This window comes from Thamnophis elegans, chromosome 14 (genome assembly GCF_009769535.1).
Source record: "Thamnophis elegans isolate rThaEle1 chromosome 14, rThaEle1.pri, whole genome shotgun sequence".
Taxonomy (NCBI): domain Eukaryota; kingdom Metazoa; phylum Chordata; class Lepidosauria; order Squamata; family Colubridae; genus Thamnophis; species Thamnophis elegans.
Window position 1 is genome coordinate 9997934 of NC_045554.1, and position 24486 is coordinate 10022419.

General features: G+C 45.5%; 1 protein-coding gene across 1 annotated transcript in view; it reads right to left on the reverse strand.

Moving 5' to 3' along the window:
- CRAMP1 (cramped chromatin regulator homolog 1) overlaps positions 1-20341 on the reverse strand; it is a 41660-nt gene extending 21319 nt beyond the window's left edge. The window contains 12 exon segments of the mRNA XM_032230905.1: positions 381-462; positions 1467-1590; positions 1947-2032; positions 3729-3777; positions 5463-5546; positions 7840-7993; positions 9758-9843; positions 9846-9950; positions 12985-12994; positions 16699-16741; positions 19379-19717; positions 20266-20341. Of these exon segments, the coding sequence (XP_032086796.1) occupies positions 381-462; positions 1467-1590; positions 1947-2032; positions 3729-3777; positions 5463-5546; positions 7840-7993; positions 9758-9843; positions 9846-9950; positions 12985-12994; positions 16699-16741; positions 19379-19717; positions 20266-20315 (1212 nt within the window). The 5' untranslated portion in view covers positions 20316-20341.
- Between the last annotated feature and the right edge of the window lie 4145 nt (positions 20342-24486).

Here is a 24486-nt window from a genome sequence, read left to right on the forward strand (position 1 = left end):
TGGGAACAGAAATTATTGGCTCAATTGTGGTTGTGAAGTGGAGGATTACCTGTAATGTTAAAAATGCCAATTCTTGGAACAAGGAAGAAACTAATTGAAACAGTCTCTAACCCCCCCCCCCAAAAAGACATTCTGAGGTTCTTTTGATCCGTTTTCTTTCATTGTACCTCAACGACAGACAAAAATCTTGCCAAATTAAAACCGACTTGCACTATTAAACAGATACTCTGGGAACTATTAGGCAGGAGCTGTCTTCCTCTCATTCCTCCCACACGAACTGTCTAACCTCCATGTCTCTTGATCCTTTGGAATGCAGCCCTCCCTCTCGGGAATCCAGTCTACATTCCATGCCACTAAGGTCTGCATCAGGGAAAGGATACGATACGCACTTCGTGGAGAGCCCATTTCTGTTTCAGGAATTCAATGAGGCTGGATACCTTCCGATGCAGCTCCACGATCATTCTGTCGAGTCACGGAAGAAAGAAAAGAAGAATCAGAAAATGAGGGGTATTGTTAGCAAGGGAACTTAAAGTCTCCCTAGATAAGATAAACAAAGTAAACATCACCCTCCCCCATACCTACCCACAACCCAACCTAGGATTCTATTACTCCCATTTTTACTTCACTGGAAGTAGAGTGAAAATAAAACAGTAGCATAAAACAGCAGCACAGGATAGTACAACTTTTTGTCCTCACATGGCCGCACGCATGCGCATGTGACACACACACACATACACACGCGCCCCCCGGCAGAGACCCAAAATCAGCTGGCCGGTGGGAGGCACTTGCGCATGTGCGGTGCAGCTGACCTGAGTGACGGCTCACATGCCATGGGTTCGCCATCACAGGGGTTGCCTTAAACACCTATTTTAACAGGAAGAGCGGGAAAATAAATAAATCCCACAATCTTTTCCTCTTCTTGTTTTTAATGGCTCAAATCACGGTGGATTCAATTTAAATCAAGTTGATATAAATCATAATTTTAAAGAGGAACTGCCACCTTGGCTGCGAAATTGTGTGAATGCATCAACGCGTCGCATATTATCTCAGCCTGGATTCACTGAACGAGTTTACCAAAAATATAAATATGGCAGAATGGACAGCCTCGTGCTGCATAACTAAGCTCCATTTCATGCTGAATAAATTAAATTATTAATGTATCTTAAATGGAGAAAACTATATTTATTTTTATTCCAAAAGCATTCCATTAAAATAAATTTGATAAAGATAAAAAAATCGAATTAAAAAATCTGATTTAAATAAAAAAAATTCCAATTTTAATTTTTTTAAAAAAAAATCCATCGATTTTTATCCACCTTGGCTCAAATACTTTGTAGAACATGCCAACAACATCCCCAATTCCCTGCTCAAACGAGAGAGCCACTTGATTTTGCTTGCTGCTGTGAACCCAATTTCAAGGCTCCAGGTTCTATCCATCCACCTCCCACAGCCAGCCTTTGAAGTACCTGAGTCGTGGGTTCTGGGCCAGACTCTGCACACGAGCCCAGGCGTGGTTATTCCGTGGCTGCAGTTCCACGGGGACCTTCAGGGGAAGACGCACAGGCTTCTGATCTTCCTCATCACTTATACCTACAGGACACAGCAGAAGGGATGCTTAAAATCCTACCTACGAGCCCAGGTAAGCAAAATACTCGGAGAAATCACACATCAAGAGAACAACCTGTAGGTAATCCTTGACTTACGACCACAGTTGAGCCCAAATTTCTGTTGCTAAGCCAGACAGTTGTTAAGTGAGCTTTGCCTCATTTTGTTGTGGCCCGCCAGCAGCCAGCGGAGCATGGGCCAGTCCTGGGGGCTGAGGAAAGCTCAGACGAGGGTGAGCATTGAACAGGGAGCATCCCCAGGCTGGGTGTGGCCCCTCAGGGGGGTCTTCCTCCCTGCCAGCTGCGCCAAGCAGCTTTTCCTGCCCAGAATTTACGACGTACCATCTGGATCGCAGAGCTTCTTCAGAGCCCTGCACATGGGGGCCTTGATGCGAAGGTTCCTGCCTTTGTAGCGAACCGTTGTAGCTCTAAAAAGAATATTAAAAAGGGGTGAGATGCTTGAAGATTTATCTTACTTGATTTATTTATATCTCGCCTTTATTATTTTTACAAGTAACTCAAGCAGGCAAAAACATACAACACACCCTCCCTATTTTTCCCACAATAATGACAACTACTCTGTGAGGTGCAGTGGGCTCAGAGAGTGTGGCAGGCCCAAAGTCACCCGCCTGGTTTTCGTGGCTAAGACAGAAGCAGAACTCCCACTATATTCTGGTGAGGGGCCCAAAGTTACACAGCCAGTTTTCATGTCTAAGGCGGGACTAGAACTCACCATCTCCTGGTGATTGGCCCAAAGTCATTTACTGGCTCTCATGCCTAAGGCGGGACTAGAACTCACCGTCCCTGGCGATTGGCCCAAAGTCATTTACTGGCTCTCATGCCTAAGGCGGGACTAGAACTCACCATCTCCTGGCGATTGGCCCAAAGTAATTTACTGGCTCTCATGCCTAAGGCGGGACTAGAACTCACCGTCTCCTGGTGATTGGCCCAAAGTCATTTACTGGCTCTCATGCCTAAGGCGGGACTAGAACTCACCGTCTCCTGGTGATTGGCCCAAAGTCATTTACTGGCTTTCATGCCTAAAGCAGAACTAGAACTCATTATCTCCTGATAAGGGGCACAAAGTCACCGCTAAGGAAGGACTAGAACTCACAATCTTTTGCTTTCTACCCCGGTGCCTTAACCACTAGACGCCACCAGGAAAGTAGAAAAATCTTGGGGATTGGCACAATCTATTCCCTTCCAGTAGCATTTGTCTTCATAGGGCCCAAATCGAGGACCATTTTTCTCATTGAAAATCTCACGCAAGTCATTCGTTCATTCTTGACGATCACATGAATGTAATTAGTATTTAGATGAATGATAAAAGTTACCCCACTACAAAAGATTTTAGGCAGCTTACAACGTGCAAATATACCGAAACAGTTCCGTCAGTCACTGGACAAGAGTACAAGGTAACAAACATCTGTTTTGTGCAGAAGGGGGCTTTAAAAATTTCAGCAACGGATTCTCTGCCCGGTTGCTGGGTGGGCGTAGCCATGGTGGGCGTGGCCTAGTCGGCCTCCTGCACCAGGTGTGTGTGTGTGTGTGTGTGTGCGCGCGCGCGCGCATTTTTGCCATCCCTAGGCTCCGGAGGCTTTTCTCGACCCTCTGGGATGGCGAAAACGGCCTCCCCTGGACTCCGGAGGCCAGGAACAGGCATGTCACAGACTTCCAGACATTTCCCATCCTCCCAGAGCCTCCGCACAGGCCCTGCACTCACCTCACATCCAAAATGGGCCGTGTGGAGACTCCTGGGAGGGGTGCAGCCAGCCAGGGGTCGGATTTGGAAGTTCTCTGAACTGGCCATAATATTAGCTAAGGGTTTTCCAGAACCTGGGAAGACCCGTAGCAGCCCACCCCTGGTTCTGTGGATTTTTAACGTGGAAGAAGGAGAGATGTAAAAAGATAGCAATCATCCAATCTGGGTCAGTCACGGGGTTTTGTCTTCCGAGCTTTCGGACTCCTACTCATCTTCAGAGAACTTCTGTCTCCTCGGAAAACTTGGAAGGCCAAACCTCTGGTGCTGGTGACCGACCCAGATTGAATTCTGCAACATTATCCTGGGACACGTATGTTGCCTTCATTCGGGACAGCAATCGTGATTGAGAAAAAAATACTCACCCAGCTTGGATAAGCTCATTGAGTTTAGTGGCGTTTTTGTCATCCATACCTTTAAAGAATATTGGGGAAAAAAAGAATAATGGGCAGAATATCAAAAATGACACATGACTACACAAAATAGTTAACAGGCCTAGGACCATCTTTATCACCACAAAATTGTTGTTCCTGGAAGGGGGGAGGATATTATTTTAATTAAACATCAACAGATCAAGATTCTTCGTGTTATTCTAGAAAAAGCATTTTAGGCCTCAAACGTATACCATTTAATTGGTATACGCAAGCAGCCGAAATAATAATGATGAATTGGTCAAGTAACCAAGCTGAAATAATAACAATGAATTTGTGAAGATAATAATGATGAATCTGTCTAGTAACCCAGAGAGAATAATTTTGCGTCTCTTTAGGCTGGATTGAGTTAGAAAACTGAACCAGTCCAGTCAGAGGAGGCGTGGCCAGCAATTTGCATAACCCAGTCTCTAGGCTAATGGACAAAGTTAACCCATGCTTGGATTCCCCAAGCAGTGCACAGGAATTAGACAAAGATATGTTGCAAAATCAAACACGGACACAGACCCTTTTTTGCAACAACCACAGGCAACCTTCCTTCGACATAAGACGAAGTTCCTCAAAGAAGTCATTATCCAGCGAGATATGTAAAAGGTCCTACATCAAGCCTTTCCTAATTGGCCCAAAGAATAGGATTGGATAGGACAGAATACAAAATAGAATGAATAGGATATTAGAGTAGAGAATAGAATAGAATAGAATGTAGAGTAGAGTAGAGAATAGAATAATAATAGAATGGTTTGTGTTGGGAGAGCTTGGAAGTCTTCTAGTCCAACCCCCTGCTTAGGCAGGAAACCTTACATCTCTTCAGACAGATGGCTATCCAACATCTTCTTAAAGACTTCCAGTGTTGGGGCATTCCCAACTTCTGGAGGCAAGTTCTTCCACTGATTAATTGTTCTAACTGTCAGGAAATTTCTCCTTAATTCTCAGTTGCTTCCCTCCTCGATTAGTTTCCATCCATTGGTTCCTGTCCTGCCTTTCAGGTGATTTGGATAATAGATTGACCCCGTCTTCTTTGTGGCTCTTTTCATTCAACTAGACATACCCAATTCCAGCAGGAATCAGGAAGTAAGGAATAAACATTGGAAGTAAGAAATAAACATCCCTTACTTCCAATGATCAACTAGGACAAGTTGTATTTGCTAATATAGATCAGTGTGCGCGATAAAACCGAAATACAAATATTGTATGGTCACTTTAGATGAGACAAATTGGATACTGAGATAATTGGGTTTTCTTTTTTCTTTAAAAAAAAAAGCTACTCAGAATGCATTTTAGTTTTCATTCCTAATCTGTAGTCAGATATGATCCCTGCTTTCAATTCCACAGAAGTCGTCCTGCGTAGTCCTTACATCCTTCTGCTAGGCAAGGACGAGCAGATTTCTCATTGTTTGTGAAACGACACCCACAAATAGCAGATGCTTCCTGGCGTGCTTTCTGCTTCCTTCTACTCTGCATGAAAGAGCAAAACTGCAGATGATGCTTGGAAATCTCTCCCACACAAAGCCAGAGAAATGCACGCTGCAGAGCGATGTGCAAAATGCGGTAGAGGGAAGACTTAAGACACATCTGGCAAAATGGTTGGGAAGTGGTTTTCCACGACAGCTGAGTTTAGAAGCTTTCCACACTTTCTAATTTCATGGCATCGAAAAACAGAATACTCACAGCCCCCAATCTTCTTTCTGAGCTCCCCATAACAAATTAAGCCATAAAGCTCGAGGGAGGATTTTTTCAGCCCTTGAGAAAACACTGCAAAAGAAAGAAAAACACAGGTGTTCACGGAAAAGAATGTATCACAAATTTGCACGTGAATGGATTAAACTGAGAGCATCCTTGATTTAAAAAGAATCTAGCAGGCAAATACTGACATTTATTTCAACATTACCTGATCCAGATAGGTCTCTCTGTAATTAATATTAATTTATTTTCAATAAGGGGATACATTTCATAGCTGGTTAGGATGACATTGGCACCTAAACCAGTGGTTAAATTCAAAAATTTTTACTACTGGTTCTGTGGGCGTGGCTTGGTGGACATGGCAGGGGAAGGATACTGCAAAATCCCCATTCCCTCCCAAAATTCAGGGGAAGGATACTGCAAAATCCCCTCCCTCCCCTCTGCAGGGGAAGGATACTGCAAAATCCCCATTCCCACCCCACTCTGGAGCCAGCCAGAGGTGGTATTTGCCAGTTCTCTGAACTACTCAAAATTTCCGCTACCGGTTCTCCAGAACCTGTCAGAACCTTCTGGATTTTACCCCTGACATAAACCCACATTTATCTTTTGCAATATTCTGATGATTCAAGGTATAAAAAATGCCACGTTTCTATAGAACTCTTCTATCCTCATACTGTTTTTACTTTATGCATTGCATGACAACTGAAGAAGCATGGTGGCTCACGAAGGTAGAACACTGGGCTGATGATCGGGAGCCTTGCGTTCGAGACCCATTGCTGCTGCGGGGTGGGTGAGCTCGTTGTGGGTTGTAGGCGGTACACCCCGGTACGGGCATTTCCGGTGCCTGTCAGAAGCACCGGGAACCGTTCCAGTACTGTGCTCTGGAGGGCCCACCTGCCCTCCTTACTGTATGCTCTTCGGCACTTCCATGCATGGAGCGTACGGCACCTGCGCGGCACTCTGTCGAGCAGCTGGAGCATTGCAGGTGGTAAGGACGCATGCGCGCATGTGCGTACATTCATGTGGTGGAAGCCGGGCTCTGTTGCACCGTACTGGTTGCAACGGGATCCGGAACCCACCGCCTGTGAGCTCCATCACATGCTCTGGCTCTCACTGACCCAGCGGTTTGAAAGCAGGTGACTGCGAGTAGATAAATGGGTACCACTTTGAGGAGTAACTTCATGGGGATGCATGAACTGGGTGTCTCCCAAGCAACAGAGATGTCACCAGCCAAGCCTCCACCCTGGAAGCACCGTACTAATACAAGGAGTCCTTGACTTACAAAAGCTTGTTGAGTGACCATTCAAAGTTCCGAAGTTGAAAAAAGCGGCTCATGACCATTCTTTCACACATGACCATTGCAGCATCCCATCCCTATGGAGACATGATTTACGTTTGGATGCTTGACAGCTAACTCACGTTTATGACGGTCGCAGTGTCCTGGAGTCATGTGATCCCCTTTTGCAACCTTCTGACAAGGAAAGTCAATGGGGAAACCGGATTTCACTTAAGAGCCGTGTTGCTAATTGAAGAACTGCAATGATTCACTTAACTTGTTACCACAAAGTAGGACTTGACCTGGGGTGCCTCACATTGCAGCCCTGGTCAAAAGGGCCCAGCAGAGATGATGACACCTGAGACTTCTCAGGAAACGATAACTGAAGGAAAAACTGCTGGTGACCTTCTACCGCTGCACCATAGAGAGTATTTTAACTTACTGCGCCTGTGTGTGGTTTTCCAATTGGACAGTGGCAGATAAGGCAGCACTCCAGAGGGTCAACATCATTGCCCAGAGGATCATGGGTTACCCCCTCCCCTCTTTGGCAGAGTTTGATAGCTCCCGCTGCCTTAAGAAAGTTCAAAACATCCTTGAAGATCCATCTCATCCTGGACACCCTTTTTTTTAACTATTTTCCTCTGGGAGACAGTACAGGATAACAAAAACAAGGACCAATAGGCTGAAAAACAGCTTCCATTGAATTAAGTATATCATAGAATTCAATTAACTACATTGAATTCTATGGTATACTTCAATATTAATGCAATATCGGGTTTTCAATTTCAATTGTATAGAATGTGAAAGATGTGTCTTTTGTTTTTTAATTTTATAGTTATAATGTAGACTGAAGATGGCATTTAATTGCATTGTACAAAGTGCAATGAAACTAAACTAAACTAAACTAAACAAACGTGGTTAGAAAGTCGTAAAATAGGGGCAAAACTCCATTGGATGGAGGCCTGGTTGCTCTGGGCAAATCCTAAACATTCCTTACGACCCCCTATCTACCACCGGTCAAATCCAAAGATAAACTACGCTTGTTGCATCGTTCAGAGAAGCCAAGCTAACCTTTCAGGGTGTGCTCACCATTATCAAAGTCAATGTATTTGGAAATCTTGTGCCAAGTGCGATAATAGAAGTGCCGGACCTGCTCCTTGTTCTTCACCATGCTTGCGGGCTTGCTTTTCTTCTTGTACTTCAGGGCAATATTGTTCTGAATCGCTTCAAAGTCTTTGCCGTGCTGGGAGGAAAAAAATATATGCAAATATTACAAGGTGAGAAGTGGGGCAGCAGGAATAACTGGCTGACACACACTTCCCAGAGTTGGGTCAAACGCTTGCGGGCTTTTGGGAAGCGTGTGCGTTCTCGCATCATACCGCCGGACAGTTTGATATCTAAATTTACGGGAGATTTCCTGCAGAGTCGACAAATGGCTGTACAGATTAGAGACTGGGGAGCCAGTTGGGACGAACATGGATGTGCTGGACAGACAAGGGAAGTGAATCAGGACGAAGGCGGCTATGCCGGGTGGACTGGGGAGATGGCCAATGGTTGGGATGAGGTGGTTTTGCTAGGCAGGCTGGGGAACCAGCTGGGACAAGGATGGCTATGCCGGACAGACCGAGGGAGTCAGCCTAGCCATTCGCTATCCTGTGAAGGCTAAGGCGGAGCTGGAGACTTTACTGTAAAATTCCAGAATCCAAGGAATAACTCTTGTCTTTCTCCTAAGAGGACTCTTCTACACGTCTCTTCTGAGCAAAGACTAAGTCAAACTGGGGCACACACAGTCAAAGGGGGCGTGACCAGAAGACTGATTGCGAGCAGAGACACAGAGTTTAACCCATTCCTTGGATTTTTTAACTCAGCACACTGGAGAAAATAATTTTCTGTTTGAATGCTAGCATTCAGAATCCTACAAAACACACAGGTAGAAATCCATCCTTTTTACAATCGGTAGGATTAGACAGACAAAATTCTGGTGAATTTCTTCGTACTATAACTTCCGGGAACCCAGACAATGCAGCTGAAGCATAGGTGAATGAAACACCATTGGTAGATTACAATTCATTCAGAAGAAATACTCTCACAATGTTGGGATAACGTATGTATTTCAGGCTGCTTAGATCAGGGTGTCCAAACTTGGGAACTTTTAAGACTTGTGGACTTCAACTCCCAGAATTCCCCAGCCAGCCGGGGAATTCTGGGAGTTGAAGTCCACAAATATTAAAAGTTCACAAGATTGGACATCCTTGACTTAGATACATCAGTGAGGTCTACAGGTAGTTCTTGACTTAGAACTGTTTGTTTGGCAGCCATTCAAAGTTACGATGGCACTGGGAAAGAATAACTTATAACCAGTCTTGCATTTATAACTGCTATTGCTATCCTCACTACCGGACAAAATGATCAAAATGTAGGCACTTGGCAACAGGCATGTACCTATGATGGTTGAAATGTCTTTGGGTGATATGAACCTTTCCAGCCGGCTTCTGACAAGCCAAGTCAACGGAGGGAGCCATGTTTGCTCAACAGCTAAGTGATTCACTTAGCAACGGTCGTGAGTTGCTTAACAACCTGCACTTGGCAACTCGCATTTATCTATGATAGCTGCAGCATCCCGGAGTGTGCTGTGATCACCATTTGCGACCTTCCAAGCTAGGCTTCTGACCAGCGAAATCAATGAGAAACCCAATGAGAATTCACTTAATGACTGTGTGATTCCCTTAAAAACTGCAGTAACTCACTTAACCCTGGCAAAATTGGGCATGACTCACTTAACAACCATCTTGGGCACAAGTCATTTAATGCATAAAAATCTGTGCCAGTTACCAAGCATCCAAATTTTGGACACGTGACCAAGGGGACACTGCGTCGGTCGGTCGCTAAATGTGAAAAACGGCCGTAAGTCACCTTATAAGGCAGTGCCGTTGCAACTTCAAATGGTCACTAAATGAACTCCCGTGAGTCGAGGACTATCTGTTTCCCAGTGTTTCGAAGCACCCACCTCATAGAGGCCTTCAAAGAAGGTATTCTTGTCCTCCGTGCTCCAGGATTCCCATTGACGCCTCACTTTCTTGCCTTCCTCTTTTCTCCGGTAGATGTGCTCAAGTTCCTGGAACTTGATTTTGAATTGCCGGCTGGGGTGCTGGACGGGATTCCTGAGGAGTTGCCAGATGACGCCCCGCCATTATCGGCACCTTGAGGAGAGGAAAAAGAAAGGGTCAGCCCAACAAAACCCCACCAACCGTAGCACAGATATTGGATGCTGGAGTTATTGTTCATTTTAGATGACTTTTCACAAGGCAGCCAGAAAGCAGGCTATAAAAACTCTTTAAAAAAAACCCTTAGCCTAAAAAATGCATTTACCGTATACTTTGAGTGTAAGACGCACCTTTCCCCCCCAAAAAAGTGGGTGAAAATTTAGGTGTGTCTTATAGACTGAATACGGGTGTTTCTGGCCACCCAAACCCTCCACGCATTGCGTTTTCATCCTCCCCAGCCCAAAGAAGCACGCTGCAGTGCTCCACGTCCCATTTTTGCAAAAAACGGCCCGTTTTTGGGCTCCCAAGCCCTCCACGCATTGCATTTCTGCCCTCCCAGGCCCCCAAAAGCACTCTGCAGACCAGAAACGGACCTGTATTTGGCAAAAATGGACCACGCAGAGCACTGCAGAGTGCTTCTGGGGGCCTGGGAGGGCGAAAACACAACGCATGCGAGGTCAAAAACTACTTTTTTTCTGTTTTCTTCCTGTAAATTTAGATGCGTCTTATAGTCTGAAAAAATATGATATTTATGACATGTATATCATCATCATCTTTTAACGGTCCCATAATCCTTTGCAGGGTGGAGTCTGGGCAACAGAATGGAGCTAGCAGAGTATTAATTGGCTGTCTGCCCTTCCTGTTGCCAATGAGGAGTTTTGTTCGGCAGATATATTCTCACTGTGCCGAGAGAGAGAAATATCCGCCTCCACCCAGGATCAAACTCACAGTCTCCCGATTGTGAGGCGAGAGCTCTGCCACTAGGCCACTCCTATTTATGAGATGTATATCCCAGGATGAAATGTCACCTGAGTTGCTTTGAGGGCATAACCCAAGATGCCACGCCACACACAGAGATGAAATGATGGTGGACCGCTGCCATCATTGTCTTTTGATAGGGCGTGCCATCGCACAAACGCATTTGGCATAGCACAGGGCGGAGAAAGGAACGAGATGGGGTGTTGAAAGACCAAAGTCAACTCACTCCGGAAGGAGCAAGAAAAGATTTGGGCCTCTGTGGAGACTGCGGGGTGAAACCAGGGCAATTAAAGAGTATCCGTAGCCAGTAATTAATTACATAGGAAATCAAGACTCATCTGCTGCACTTATGGAAATCACCTTATAAGCCACCCTTTGCCAGCAACACCAATGCAACTCTTGCTGAACAAGCTACAGGAATGGGGTGTTGTAACTTGTTTGCTGCAAATTAACCAAGTTTTTTAAGCAGAGTTGTAGCCGTCTTCCACCGACAGGCAGATACATGCAATTTTTAAAAAAAATCCACGTAGTGTTGAGCATCCTCAAGTATTCTGAAAGCTCCTATTTAAATGAGTTCTTCTGTCACCATTCAAATGAATTAAAGAGGTGGGAGAACAAGCTAATATATTGTAGGTCACAAGGAGATAAAAGTTACCTGAAATGGATTCTGACAAAAGTAGACACGTTCTACTAAAGAGATATCGAGGCTATTTTACATAGGTTCACCTATAAGTTAATCACTGCAGGTAGTCCTCAACTTACAACCTCCATAGAGCCCAAAATTTATGTTGCTTAGCAAGACAGAAATTGTTACGTGAGATTTGCCCCGTTTTATGATTTTTCTTGCCAGGGTTCTCAAGCAAATCATTGCAGTGGTTATGTCGGGAACATGGTCGTTAAGTGAACCTGGCTGCCCCATCGACTTTGCTGGCCAGAAGGTCGCAAAACGTAATAACGTGAGCTGCGGGACACAGCGACGGCCAGAAATACAAGCCAGTTGCCAAGCGTCCACAGTTCGATCACGTGGCCACTTATGGCTGCAACAGTCACAAGTGTGAAAAAAGGTCGTAAGTCTCTTTTTTAAGTGCTGTTATAACTTTGGACGGTCACTAAGCAGACTGTTGTTAAGTCGAGGGGGGTACCTGTATTGTTTTCTTTTTTTAGGGGCTTAGGAGTCCACACACAGGCTGCTGAAAACAACTTCATGTTGGAGTAGGCATACTCCATGTTGCATTGTTTACTAGCGCTTAAGTCACTTACCTAGTGACAACCAAATGGGTCAACATTACAGAGAAATTCCCATGCATCCATGCTGGCAAAACAGTGTGATAAAACTGGCAGGGAAGATTCCTCACGGAAAGAGGTCAAACCAGGTGACAAATCATTTACACGTATTACTACAGCTTTGGGGATCCCTTATCTAGGCATCGCAACAGACTCTACGTGGAGGTGTAGGAAGCAGCTCTGAAGAGGGTAGATCTGATGAATGAGGCATGGCTCTTTCTCAACCTATTGATGTGATTGATCTGCAAAGTATATTAGGTATTAAACTTCTCTACCTTCTGGTGTGCCCTACAGTTGGCCTCCGGTGCTGAAGAATTTGCACAGGGTCTCTCCACTGGTGAGAAATGTCAAGAGGGCAGCACCAAGGAAATGCAATTGTCTATTTGAACTAAAAGTAAAGTTTCCCCTCGCACATATGTGCTAGTCGTTCCTGACTCTGGGGGGCGGTGCTCATCTCCGTTTCGTAGCCGAAAAGACCGCGCTGTCTGAAGATGTCTCCGTGGTCATGTGGCCGGCATGACTAAATGCCAAAGTGCAGAGTGAGCTCCCGTTACCTGTCCCAGCTTCTGCCAACCTAGCAGTTTGAAAGCATGTAAAAAATGCAACTAAAAAACTAGGGACCACCTTTGGTGGGAAAGTAACAGTGTTCCGTGCGCCTTCGGCATTGAGTCATGCCAGCCACATGACCACGGAGACGTCTTCTGACAATGCTGGCTCTTCGGCTTTGAAACGGAGATGAGCACCGCCCCTAGAGTCGGGAACGACTAGCACTTATGCGCAAGGGGAACCTTTACCTTATAGATACAGAGCTCTGCCAAGTTGGTTGTAAAAAAAATTGGTACAATCTCAGTTGTGCCCCCGAGGGCACAACCCAAGTCAATAATGGAAATAAATAGTAAAGTAAAGGGTATTTATTTGTAATAGCCACCTTGCCCGGCCTATAAGCTAGTATGAATGTGAGAATAAACATTGGTCTACCTAAGCAAAATATTGTAGGCATAAGGAGGGCTTAAAAAGAGAGAAATAGTTTAGGGGATTGGAGTCTCTTGCAACTAAAGAAAAGGACCATCCATATATAAGCATACACCATCCAACTACAATAATCAATAATTCTCCCAAGTATTCAAAATTTGGAAAAGACACTTCACAATTGCTTGGTTTCACACTTAACAGCTGCCTTAATAGTTTTCATTCAGAATACATGCCCTGCATTCATTTGAAACAATTAATGAAGTTAATATTTTAAGGAATGGTGAAGTTATTACATCAGAGGAGTTCTCGTACGTATGGCAAATAATAAATGTTAAGCAGAATTTTTCTCTCTCCAGACTAATTGAATCAATCCTTTAATAAGGCACTTCTTTGCTCTGACTACAAAGTTATCTGTACGATTTTCCTAGCTAGCGCAATGTTTAGGCATTGTTCAACAGAGTCGAAGGAAAAGCAGAAACCAGCAGGGTAGGAATAACTAGGAACAATTCAAAATTAAATACTGGTTTAAACAAGCATGTTGTTAATTCCTCTCCTGACACCTCTCTTGAACATCCCCAGAAGACATTTCCATGGTTTTTAAGAGGAGGAGTCCCTAAAGAAGAAAAATTTCCTCTAGTAGCTGAACACAAAATGGACTCCAAGCCCACCAAAGCAAGTAAGGATTCCACGTCAAAATCTTCCTGCAACCTACATGATATTCAAGCACTTGGAGGAATAAAGACTATATCCCACAAAGTTTAGGCCCTTAAAAAAATCTGTTTCTCTTTAAAAGTGCCACAAGATGTTCCGGTGTTTTTACTGCAACAGACTTAACACAGCTTCAGTAAGAAAATAGAACCTGTTCGAGACCATGAGTGTTGACAGCTAACAAAAGGGCCAACATCTGGAAGAAAGAAAAAGCTTGATCAAGGCTGTTTTTTTTCCCCCTACTAAACCTCAACATGTATTACTTTTCAATTAAAGAATAAACTTTAACTCCCAATCTCTGGCAAATAGATGAGGAAGAAATGGAGGTAGTGACAGATTTTATTTTCCTAGGCTCCAACATCACCGCAGATGGGGACTGCGGCCAAGAAATTAAAAGATGCTTGCTCCTGGGGAGGAAGGCTATGGCAAATCTAGACAGCATGCTAAAAAGCAGAGACATCACCCTGCCAACAAAAGTGTATAGTCAAGGCTATGGTTTTCCCAGTTGCAATGTGTGGCTGTGAAAGTTGGACCATAAGGAAGGCTGAACGCCAAAGAATGGAGGCCTTTGAAATCTGGCACTGGGGAAGACTCCTGCGAGTCCCTTGGACTGCAAGGCCATCCAACCGATCAGTCCTAGAGGAGATCAACCCTGACTGCTCTTTAGAAGGCCAGATCCTGAAGAGGAAACTCAAAGACTTTGGCCACCTAATGAGAAGGAAGAAGGACTCCCTGGAGAAGAGCCTCATGCTGGGAACGATGGAGGGCAAAAGAAGACGTGGACGACAGAGAATGAGGTGGCTGGATGGAGTCATCAAAGCAGTCGGAATGAGCTTAAATGGACTCCAGGGGATGATAGAGGACAGAAAGGCCTGGAGGAACGTTTTCCATGGGATCGTGATGGGTCTGACACGACTTCACAACTAACAACAAGGATGTTGGAAATGATCTGTTCCAAATGACTCACTAGTACAAATCCAGGGTAACTGTATTGTCATTGGCTTCATTTGAAAGATTTGATCTAATATTCACCTGTTGTACAAGTTAGAGAAGTAAGGGAAATGGCATATTTACTGCATTCATTTCCTTCCATTTCTCTGGCAGTGGAAAGTACTTATATATGAGATTTGGGCTGTCCTTCCTTTTATTCCCACAGCACACCTGTGAAGAAGATTGACAGGGTTTGACAGGCTCAAGGTCCCTGCTGATCTCTCATGGGTCAAACAGGGACAGTCATTAAGTCTCCCAAATTATACTTCAACTTCTCCACAAGGACCTAAGAACTACCTTGAAATGAGATCAAAAAGCCATGCCTCTCTTTTATCTATTTTTCCCATGCCTTCTACACTTTACGAGACGTGTTTCATTGTTAAATATTGGTCATTGACTCCGCCTGTCTACCAATGAAATTCATAACGATTAAAGTAGCGTACTTCATTAACAGACTCACACATCAAAGGCATGTGGAAATATTAGCAAGAAAACATCTGCAAGAAAACAACCAAGTTCAGAGAGCATCCAGGACCTCATAGTCCTCCTCTTTCACTCTGCAAATCCCACTCCCTCCTTCCAGCACTGATGATGTTACCTTGTTGGGTAATAAAAGGTCTGAAGAAAACTCAAGATTTAGGCTCTGTTTAGAAAGATTAGGTAGCAAATGAAAATTTTCCATCCAGCACTCTGGGAAAAAATATCTGCACTCGTGTACACCTGGGTTTCCCATTTAGCACTCCGTTCCCACAATTCTCTGCAAAGGGTATGCTGGCTGGGGAATTCTGGGAATTGAAGTCCATGTTATCAAAAACATCTCTCCCTGACTCTAACTGTAAGAATTAGATCAATCTAGGATACTGGATATGGAAAATGCTTCTCTTGAAATTAATAACTACATATACGTCAATCTCAGATTGTCAAAAGGTACATCTAAGTGACATGTTGCATGCCAAAAAGACAGATCCACACAAGGAAGTAGCACTTCCTTATGAACAAATAAAGCAAAAGTACTTTGTGATGTCTATTTATACAATAATACAATTATACAATAGCAGAGTTGGAAGGGACCTTGGAGGTCTTCTAGTTCAACCCCTGCCTATGCAGGAAACCCTATACCATTTCAGACAAAGGGCTATCCAACATTTTCTTAAAGACTTCCAGTGTTGGGGCATTCACAACTTCTGGAGGCAACGTCTGTTCCACTGATTACTTGTTCTAACTGTCAGGAAATTTCTCCTCAGTTCTAAGTTGCTTCTCTCCTTGATTAGTTTCCACCCTTGCTTCTTGTTCTACCCTCAGGTGCTTTGGAGAATAGTTTGACTCCCTCTTCTTTATGGCAGCCCCTGAGTTATTGGAACACTGCTATCATGTCTCCCCTAGACCTTCTTTTCATCAGACTAGACAAGCCAAGTGCCCGCAACCATTCTTCATATGTTTTAGCCTCCAGTCCCCTAATCAACTTTGTTGCTCTTCTCTGCACTCTTTCCAGAGTCTCCATATCTTTTCTACATCATGGCAACCAAAACTGATTGCAGTATTCCAAGTGTGGCCTTACCAAGGCATTATAAAGTGGTATTAACACTTCACATGATCTTGATTCTATCCCTGTTTATGTAGCCTAGAACTGTGTTGGCTTTTTTGGCAGCTGCTGCACATGGCTGGCTCCTATTTAAATAGTTGTCCATTAGAACTCCAAGATCCCTCAGAGTTACTACTGTTGATCAAGGTACCACCTATACTGTACCTGTGCATTTTGTTTTTCTTGCCTACATGTAGAACCTTACTCTTTTCACCATTGAATTTCATTTTGTTATAGTGCCCAATGTTCAAGTTTGTCAAGATCCTTCTGTATCTTAAGCCTGTCTTCTGGAGTGTTGACTATTCCTGCCAGCTTGGTGTCATCTGCAAAGTTGATGAGTTCCCCATTTATTCCCTCATCCAAATCATTGATGAAGATGTTGAAGAGTACTGGGCCTAAAACAGAGCCGTGGGATACTCCACTGCACATTTCCCTCCATGTAGATGCAGTTCCATTGAGGACTACACGGTGAGTGCGGTTGGTCAGCCAGTTACAAATCCATCTGGTGGTGATGCTGTCCAACCCACATTCTTCTACTTTATTTAGTAGTAGGTTATGGTCTACCTTATCAAATGCCTTACTGAAGTCCAAGTAAATTATATCGATGGCATTCCTCTGGTCCACTGATTTTGTCACTTTGTCAAAGAATGCAGTAAGATTAGTCTGGCATGATCTGTTTTTGACAAACCCATGCTGGCTTTTGGCTATACTTTGTTTACTTCTAGGTGTTCTCTAATTCATTGCTTGATTATCTTTTCCAGAATCTTTCCTGGTATTGAGGTCAGGCTGATAGGTCTATGGTTTCCTGGATCTATTTTTTTCCTCCTTTTTTGAAGATGGGAACCACATCAGCTCTTTTCCTGTCCTCTGGCAGTTCCCCGGTGTTCCAGAATCTCTGAAAGATATAGTTCAGTGGTTCTGAGATCTCATCTGCCAGTTCCTTCAGAACCCTGGGGTGTAATCCGTCCGGTCCTGGTGATTTGAACTCATCTAGGATAGACATGTGCTCACTTACCATTTTCTTCCCTATTTCAATTTGTGTTCCTAATCTGATTTTTGTGGTGCTGCTTTTGATAGGTTGGACTGTTTTATCACTTTGTGTAAAGATAGATGCAAAAATGAGTTAAATAGTTCTGCTTTCTCCCTGTTGCTTGTCACCTTCTTGCCACTTTCTCCCAGCAATGGACCAATTGTTTCCTTAACATTTTTCTTGTTTTTAACATGTTGGAAGAAGCTTTTTTATTTTTTACTTTTGTAAAAGTAAAAAAAAAATTATCACTTTCGCTAAATGTACACATTTACACCAAGAGGTTATTAGCTATTCTGCCTATAGCGTTAGGATAGAGGAATTTCAGGGAATAAGTGAGTGTGAGCACAAATGTTTATAGTAGTGCAAAGGTTAAAAAAAAGTAAATCAAAGAAATGGTATTTCTTTAGTGAAACAATGCTGGAGTTTCATATGACTATGGCAAGTTTAGCATATCATGTTAATAAAATAAGTATATTTAATTGTCCTTCGTTGAATAACTGACAACTGGATGGATTCACACAATCCAGTTTTGAGGATAAAACCCCACAAGTTACAGCATTATACATGAAACCACTCACTATATGTTATTTAAAAACAATTACGTGGCATCAACATTTTCTGCTCTATTGCCAAAAAATCCCCATAAAGGATTCTATCATTTTGATTCCTAAAAAAATGTTTCTAAATTGTGGAAGGCTGTCCTAAACAAACCATCTCTAATGAGATCTTTATAGCTATTTATTTCTCCCATCGGATACACTAGATCATCTGGGAAAACACTTTTATTAAAAGGACCCAGTGAAGATCATTTTGAAGAAGTTTTAAGGATCCCAGTTTCCATAGAAATGCGACTGGTTAATAAAAAGAAAACTAGAATAATTAAATCCATAGAAAGATCTTATAATTGAGCTCCAATCAAACACTGATATCAGGGATTACCAAAAAAAAAAAAAAAAAAAAACCCTAACTCAATTGATTCTAGTTCAGAAATGTATACAATCCAACAATTAAAGACAACAAAGAATGGATCAAGAGATTCCCAGTCTGCAGACATCAGATCCATTCAAACTTTGGATCAAGAGATTCCCAATCTGGAGACATCAGATCCCTTCAAACGGCCTCTCTTTTCGCGACTCAAAAAGCATCAAAAATAATATTCTGAAAATGGACAAAAAAACATTGAGACTCATTTGTTGATTTAAGAACCAGATGCCAGATGTTCCCCAATGGAACTCAATCATCATCAGGCATCAGATGGAGGCTTTTAAGAGCCAAGGTGGCGCAGTGGTTAAATGCAGCACTGCAGGCTGCTGCTAGATCAGCAGGTCAGCGGTTCAAATCTCACCGGCTCAGGGTTGACTCAGCCTTCCATCCTTCCGAGGTGGGTAAAATGAGGACCCAGATTGTTGGGGCAATATGCTGACTCTCTGTAAACCGCTTAGAGAGGCCTGAAAGGCCTATGAAGCGGTATATAAGTCTACTGCTATTGCTATTGCTATTGCTATTAAAGAAGGCTCCTTCTACGATTATCAAGGCTGATTATCACAGCAATCAATCAATTAAATTCTTGACCCATTCAGACCTGAGAGTGGGCCAACTTAAAACCTGGAGTAGCCAAGGAAGATAAAAACAAAATCACACACACACAAACACACACACAAAGTCAAGCAGCAGGAATAGCACAATCAAGCAACATTCCCAATCTAAATGGATTTCCCAATTTGAATCAAAGTCTCTTGGTGGACTTGGAAACACCCCCCCCCCACTAGATCAATTTGGGGTGGAGAAACAAAACCCCAAAACAGCCCAGCCTGACAAAACAATGCTTCAGATCACCCGCACCCCCCAACAATATATATTCAGGGTCCACTACTCCCAAGCGCCGGTTCACCCCACATTCTCTTGAGACATGACCCACCGTCCAGGTGATGGAGGGGGGTGGCGGTCTGCATGTACGACCCCCTTTACCTTTCCCTTTCCCGTGGGGGCAGCGCTGCCCCCGCCGCTGCCCGTTCCGCCGACGGCCGCCACACAGGAGACGCCTGGGGATCCTTCCTCAGCCTCTTGCTCTGCGGCCGGACGCTGGACCGGAGGAAGTGATGCTGGTCGTGGCCGGGGGCTGTCGGTGGTGGTGGTGGCGGCGGTCCCGAGGAGGAGGAAACCGGGGGCGACGCTGGGACTCCCGAGGAGGGACCCCCGTTCGCCTCTCCTCCTCGAGGGGTCCCCTCCTCGGCTTTCTTCTGCCCTCCGTCTCCCCCACATCCTCCTCCTTCGGGCCACCCCTCTTCCTCGCCGGCCGCTCCTCGCTTGCCCAGCTTCCTCAGGCCTTCCTCGGGGGCTCCAACACCGCTGCTGTGGTCACCCAGCTTGACTGTCATCCTGGGGGGGGGGAGAAAAACCAAGAGGAGGAAGAAGAGGGTGAGGCTGGCAGGCCCGAAACAACCCCGGGGGCCTGGCAGCCGAGGGTCCTTTCCAACCTCCCTCCCCCAAAACCCACGGGGGTCTCCCTCCCCCACATGGCCCAGGGCTCCCCGGACGGGCCCGCCTTTCTTCCCACCACCACCACCACCACCACCACCCCAATCGCGGGGAGAAGTTTCGCCGCAGACATTCCGCTCAACATGGCCGCCGTTGTTTGCCTCTCCATTCCCCATCGCCTCGTCCCGAGCCGGAGCGCGCGGGCCGGGAAGGGTCCGCGCGGGCTCCCCCAACCCCCGGGGCAGCCTCCAACGGGACACCCCCCCCCCCGCCTCACCCTTCACGGCCGGCCGCCCCCACCACCCCGCGGAGGGACCCCCGGAGCGGCTGCCCCGAGCCGGGAAAGCGGCCCAAGTGGGGGAAGTGGCTGGAGAGGAGGAGGAGGAGGAGGAGAGGGCGCGCGCGGGTGGGACCCCCCCCTCTCCTCCCCAGGCGACCCCCCGTCCTACCCATGGTGCGGGTCTGCCGGGCCGGGGGGGCTCTTCCTTCTCCTCACCATGGAGCCGAGGCGAGGCGGGCTCCCGAAGGGGGGGCATTCATGATCCTCGCTGCAGCAACCCAAGCAGCCGTTTTTCTCCTCCTCCTCTCTTTGCCAGCGAGGGTGTGTGCGCCTGCCTTGCGCCTCTGGGTGTGTGTGTGTGTGAGTGTGCGTTGCGTTTGTCTCCCCCCCCCCACTTCTTCTCTTTCTCTCCCCGGAAAAGTGCAAAGATTCCCAACTCTTCCCCCCCCCCTCTCTTCGTCTGCTTTTGCAGGTTTCCCCCCCAAAAGAAGGAAGCCCCCTTCTTTCCTTTTGGGGAAGGGAAAAAAGCCACGCGCAACTCCCCCCCCTTTTTTTGCTTTTGCAAAGGGAGGGAGGCGAACAAAAGCCTGGGGGTGGGAGGGTGGGAGGTTTGGGGGGTGGGGTGCAGAAGGCACACCCGTCTAGGAGGGCCAGCCCCCCCACCCTCCCCGCCCCATCACGGCGTCTGCCTCCCACCGTTTAATGAACTTAACTTACTCTTGCGATTGGGAAGCCGGAGAGAAGCTTTATGGGTTGGTGGTGGTGTGGTGGGTTATTGGGAGGGGGAGGCTAGATAACTTAGTGGGTTAGGGGACTTTAGATTTGTTTAATTTTTAATATATTTTTTGCAGAGGAGGTGGATGTAATACTTTCCCTTCCCTTCCCCTCCTTCTCTATTGGGAATAAATGGCCGCCCAACGTTTAGATGCCAGGATCCCTTCTTGTGCCATCTTTTCAAAGCAAGGGGCCATTCCCTTGCCAGGGTTTTCATAAAAGGAGTAACTCATACTTATCTTGACTTTTTTTTTTGGGGGGGGGGACAATTATATCCCTGGGTGATTGCTTTTTTTTTTAAGGCAGGAAGCCTGCAAACTGATATTAACCACATCAATTAATCACCCCCTCCTTTTTAAAAACAAAATGCATGCAGAGGACAACACTGGAAAAGATGCAAAGCAAAATATCTTTCAACTTCTATCGCAGTTCATACGTTTAGAAATATACTCGGAACAATTAAGCACTCTTCAGGCTATATTGAGAATTAAAGTATTCCTTATTTACCACCAAGCAGAGAGAGGGATATTTCCGATTAGAAATTACAAAACACCCATCAGCAAAGAGGCTGCAGAACAACAGAAGTAGAAAGTTGTTTTTAGCCAAAAGATTCAGCGCCTCCAAAGAATATTATAACCGTTCAAGAAAACAGTGCGTACACATTTTCCTTTCGTACGCTTCACTTGGGAGCACTTGAATACAGAATATTCTATTTTATGCCCGTTTTCAAAACTGAATCTACCAAAATGGAAGCTTCATAATTTTATTGGAACCAAATGTCCAAAAAGCAAAAAGCCTTTAAGATTCATATTCTTGGTGCACGTTTAATTCATTGGGGGGACAGACTTCAGTTCATTTCAGCCTTGAAAATACTTTCAAAAATGGCCGCAACGAAAACCATCCAGCATTGATAAATCAAGAGATCTGGCAGAACTGGCTACCTGGGTTTCACAGAAGAGCAGAAGAAACAAATCCATGGGCCATAAAGCAAAGCTAATCTGAAACAATCACGTATGTTCGATTTGATATTGCCATTCATATATCTTAGGGGAATGAATGATGCAGCAAAGGCAGAAAACAGCCCAGATGGGGAAGTAGCATTGTCAGCAGACTGGGAGCAACTGACCCGTTGAACACGCCCAACTGCACAATAATAAAACATAATTGAATTTTATCTAATTCTTTCCCTCCTCCTCCCCCCTGGCTGCCAGATTTCCATTTCTTCCTGCATCCTCCGCACTCACCCCCCCAATTGCATCGACACCTCTGCTCTGCCACCTTTATCTATCTCTCTGTCTGTCTGTCTGTCTGTCTGTCTGTCTGTCTATCTATCTATCTATCTATCTATCTATCTATCTATCTATCTATCTATCTATCTATCTATCTATCTATCTATCTATCTATCTATCTATCTATCTATCTATCTATCTATCTATCTATCTATCTATCACGTCAATATTTACTATCTACTATCGGTCAATATTTACTCCCGCCACGGCTCTGTTCCCTCCCCCTCTGATGACACTCCCCCCTCCGGTTTTCCCTCCCTTAACTAATGCAAACGCCCCTCCTTTGCTTCCCCGGTGCAAAATTGACCACTGTGCAAGCCGCCTCGCCTCTACCGTTCCTCTCCTAGGAAGCCCAGCCCGTGGGGGGGGGGGGTGCCCATAATTATTTACTCCCGCCACGGCTCTGTTCCCTCCAGCTCTTCCCTGCGCCCCGCCGCCGGGATACCCAACCTTGCAAGGCAAGCTTCGGCGAAAAATCAATCCCAGGAGCCGATTATTCATTTCGCGCCCTTGATGGGGTTGGAAGCCAGCGTTGCTTTACAGGCCGGGCTGCACATCCCACCCACACCCCACACCCCAACCGGGTATGCAAGCCAACCGGGCCTGGCTCCTACCTGATGCATGGGAATCCTCCGGCACCTGCGGCGGCCACGGCAGGGCAACCGATCCCGGCAAACCGCCCTTGCGCGGCTTCTCCGCCCCGCAACTCCCGGGCAGGCGGCCGCCTTTGCAAATGCCTACCCCGGTTGCCTGCCGCCGCGAGTTCTCCGGTGGCTTCCGCTTCCTCGTTTGCCGCCACGCGCCGCGCGCGCAAGATGGGAAGAGGGAGAGCCTCGGCGCGCGAGCCCGGGGAGGCCCAGCGGAGAGCTCCGACAGCAAGCCGCCTCCAAAGGGGCGGGGACAAAAAGAAAGAACAAGACAGGCAGAAGGGAAAGGGGGCGGGGAGGAGGAGGAGGAAAGGGTTGTTGTTGTTTTCCCCCTTCTCATTCCCAAACAAATGTTTTCATTGGTCGGCGTCGAAAAGAAAGGAGGCCGCGGAAGCCAAAGTTTGGCCAATCGGGGCGTCGCGCGCGACAGATGACACGGAAGGGTCCCCTGCGCGCGAGGAGATGCGGGATAGACAGAGAGAGAGATTGGAGGGCTGACAATTCGTGCCGGAAGTGGTGAAGGCAGGAGCTTACACTGGCTCCGAGGAAGGGATGGGCGGGGATTCGGAAAGGGGAGGGGATGAGGGCACTTTTTGGGGGGGGTCGTTAATTGGCTGGTTCTTGTTGGATGGGCAAAGCAGGGGACCAATGGCGAAAGTGGTGGAGGTATTTTAAAAGGTTGCAGTCCTGTTTTTCCCGCGAGTGTCCCCTATCGATGGGATGCGTATCTGTTCGCAATGAAAGCAAACTTGATTCCACGAAAACTATGACTTTTATAAAAAGTAATCACATCTTCGAGACCACGGGCTTTCTGTTGTCTTTGGTAGAGAAACTCTAATTTATAGTATGTATGTATGTATGTATGTATGTATGTATGTATGTATGTATGTATGTATATATACACACACACTATCTATCATCTATCTATCTATCTATATATACATACATACATACAATACATACACACACACACACACACACATATATATATATATATATGACTATGACTATTGACTATCACAACACTAAATGTTGTATTTTATTATTCTTGATGAATGTATTCTATTTTATTTTTATTTTTGTACTGAGAACATCTGCACCAAAAACGAATTCCTTGTGTGTCCAATCACACTTGGCCAATAAAGAATTCTATCCTATCCTTCCTTCCCCCTCCCTCCCTCCCTCCTCCTTCCTTCCATCCATCCATCCATCCATCCATCCATTCATACAGAGAGAGAGAGAGAGAGAGTTAGGAGGGGATTTATTTACTTATTTCATCCCTGGATGCTTTCAAGAAGAGACTGGACTGCCATCTGTCAGAAATGGTGTAGAGTCTCCTGCTTGGGCGAGTGAGGTCGGGGGGGGGGGGGTTGGACTAGATGACCTACAAGGTCCCTTCCAACTGTCATTCTCTATTTGTAAATAAAACACTGCCACTGAAAAGGCACGGGAGATGCATTTCAGCACAGAAAAACAGAACCATCTATCACGATTTGCTCTCAAACAAGCCAAGACCGAATCGTCTTGGCTGGTTTGACAACAAAACCTACAAGCAACAAAACTCGGTGTGTGTGTGTGTGTGTGTGTGTTTTATTACTTGTTTGGGCAGAAAGTCCAAAACAGAAGAAAGAGAGAGAATAATCAGTTTGCAACCCCCAAGGGCGCCTCTTCCACCGCCTT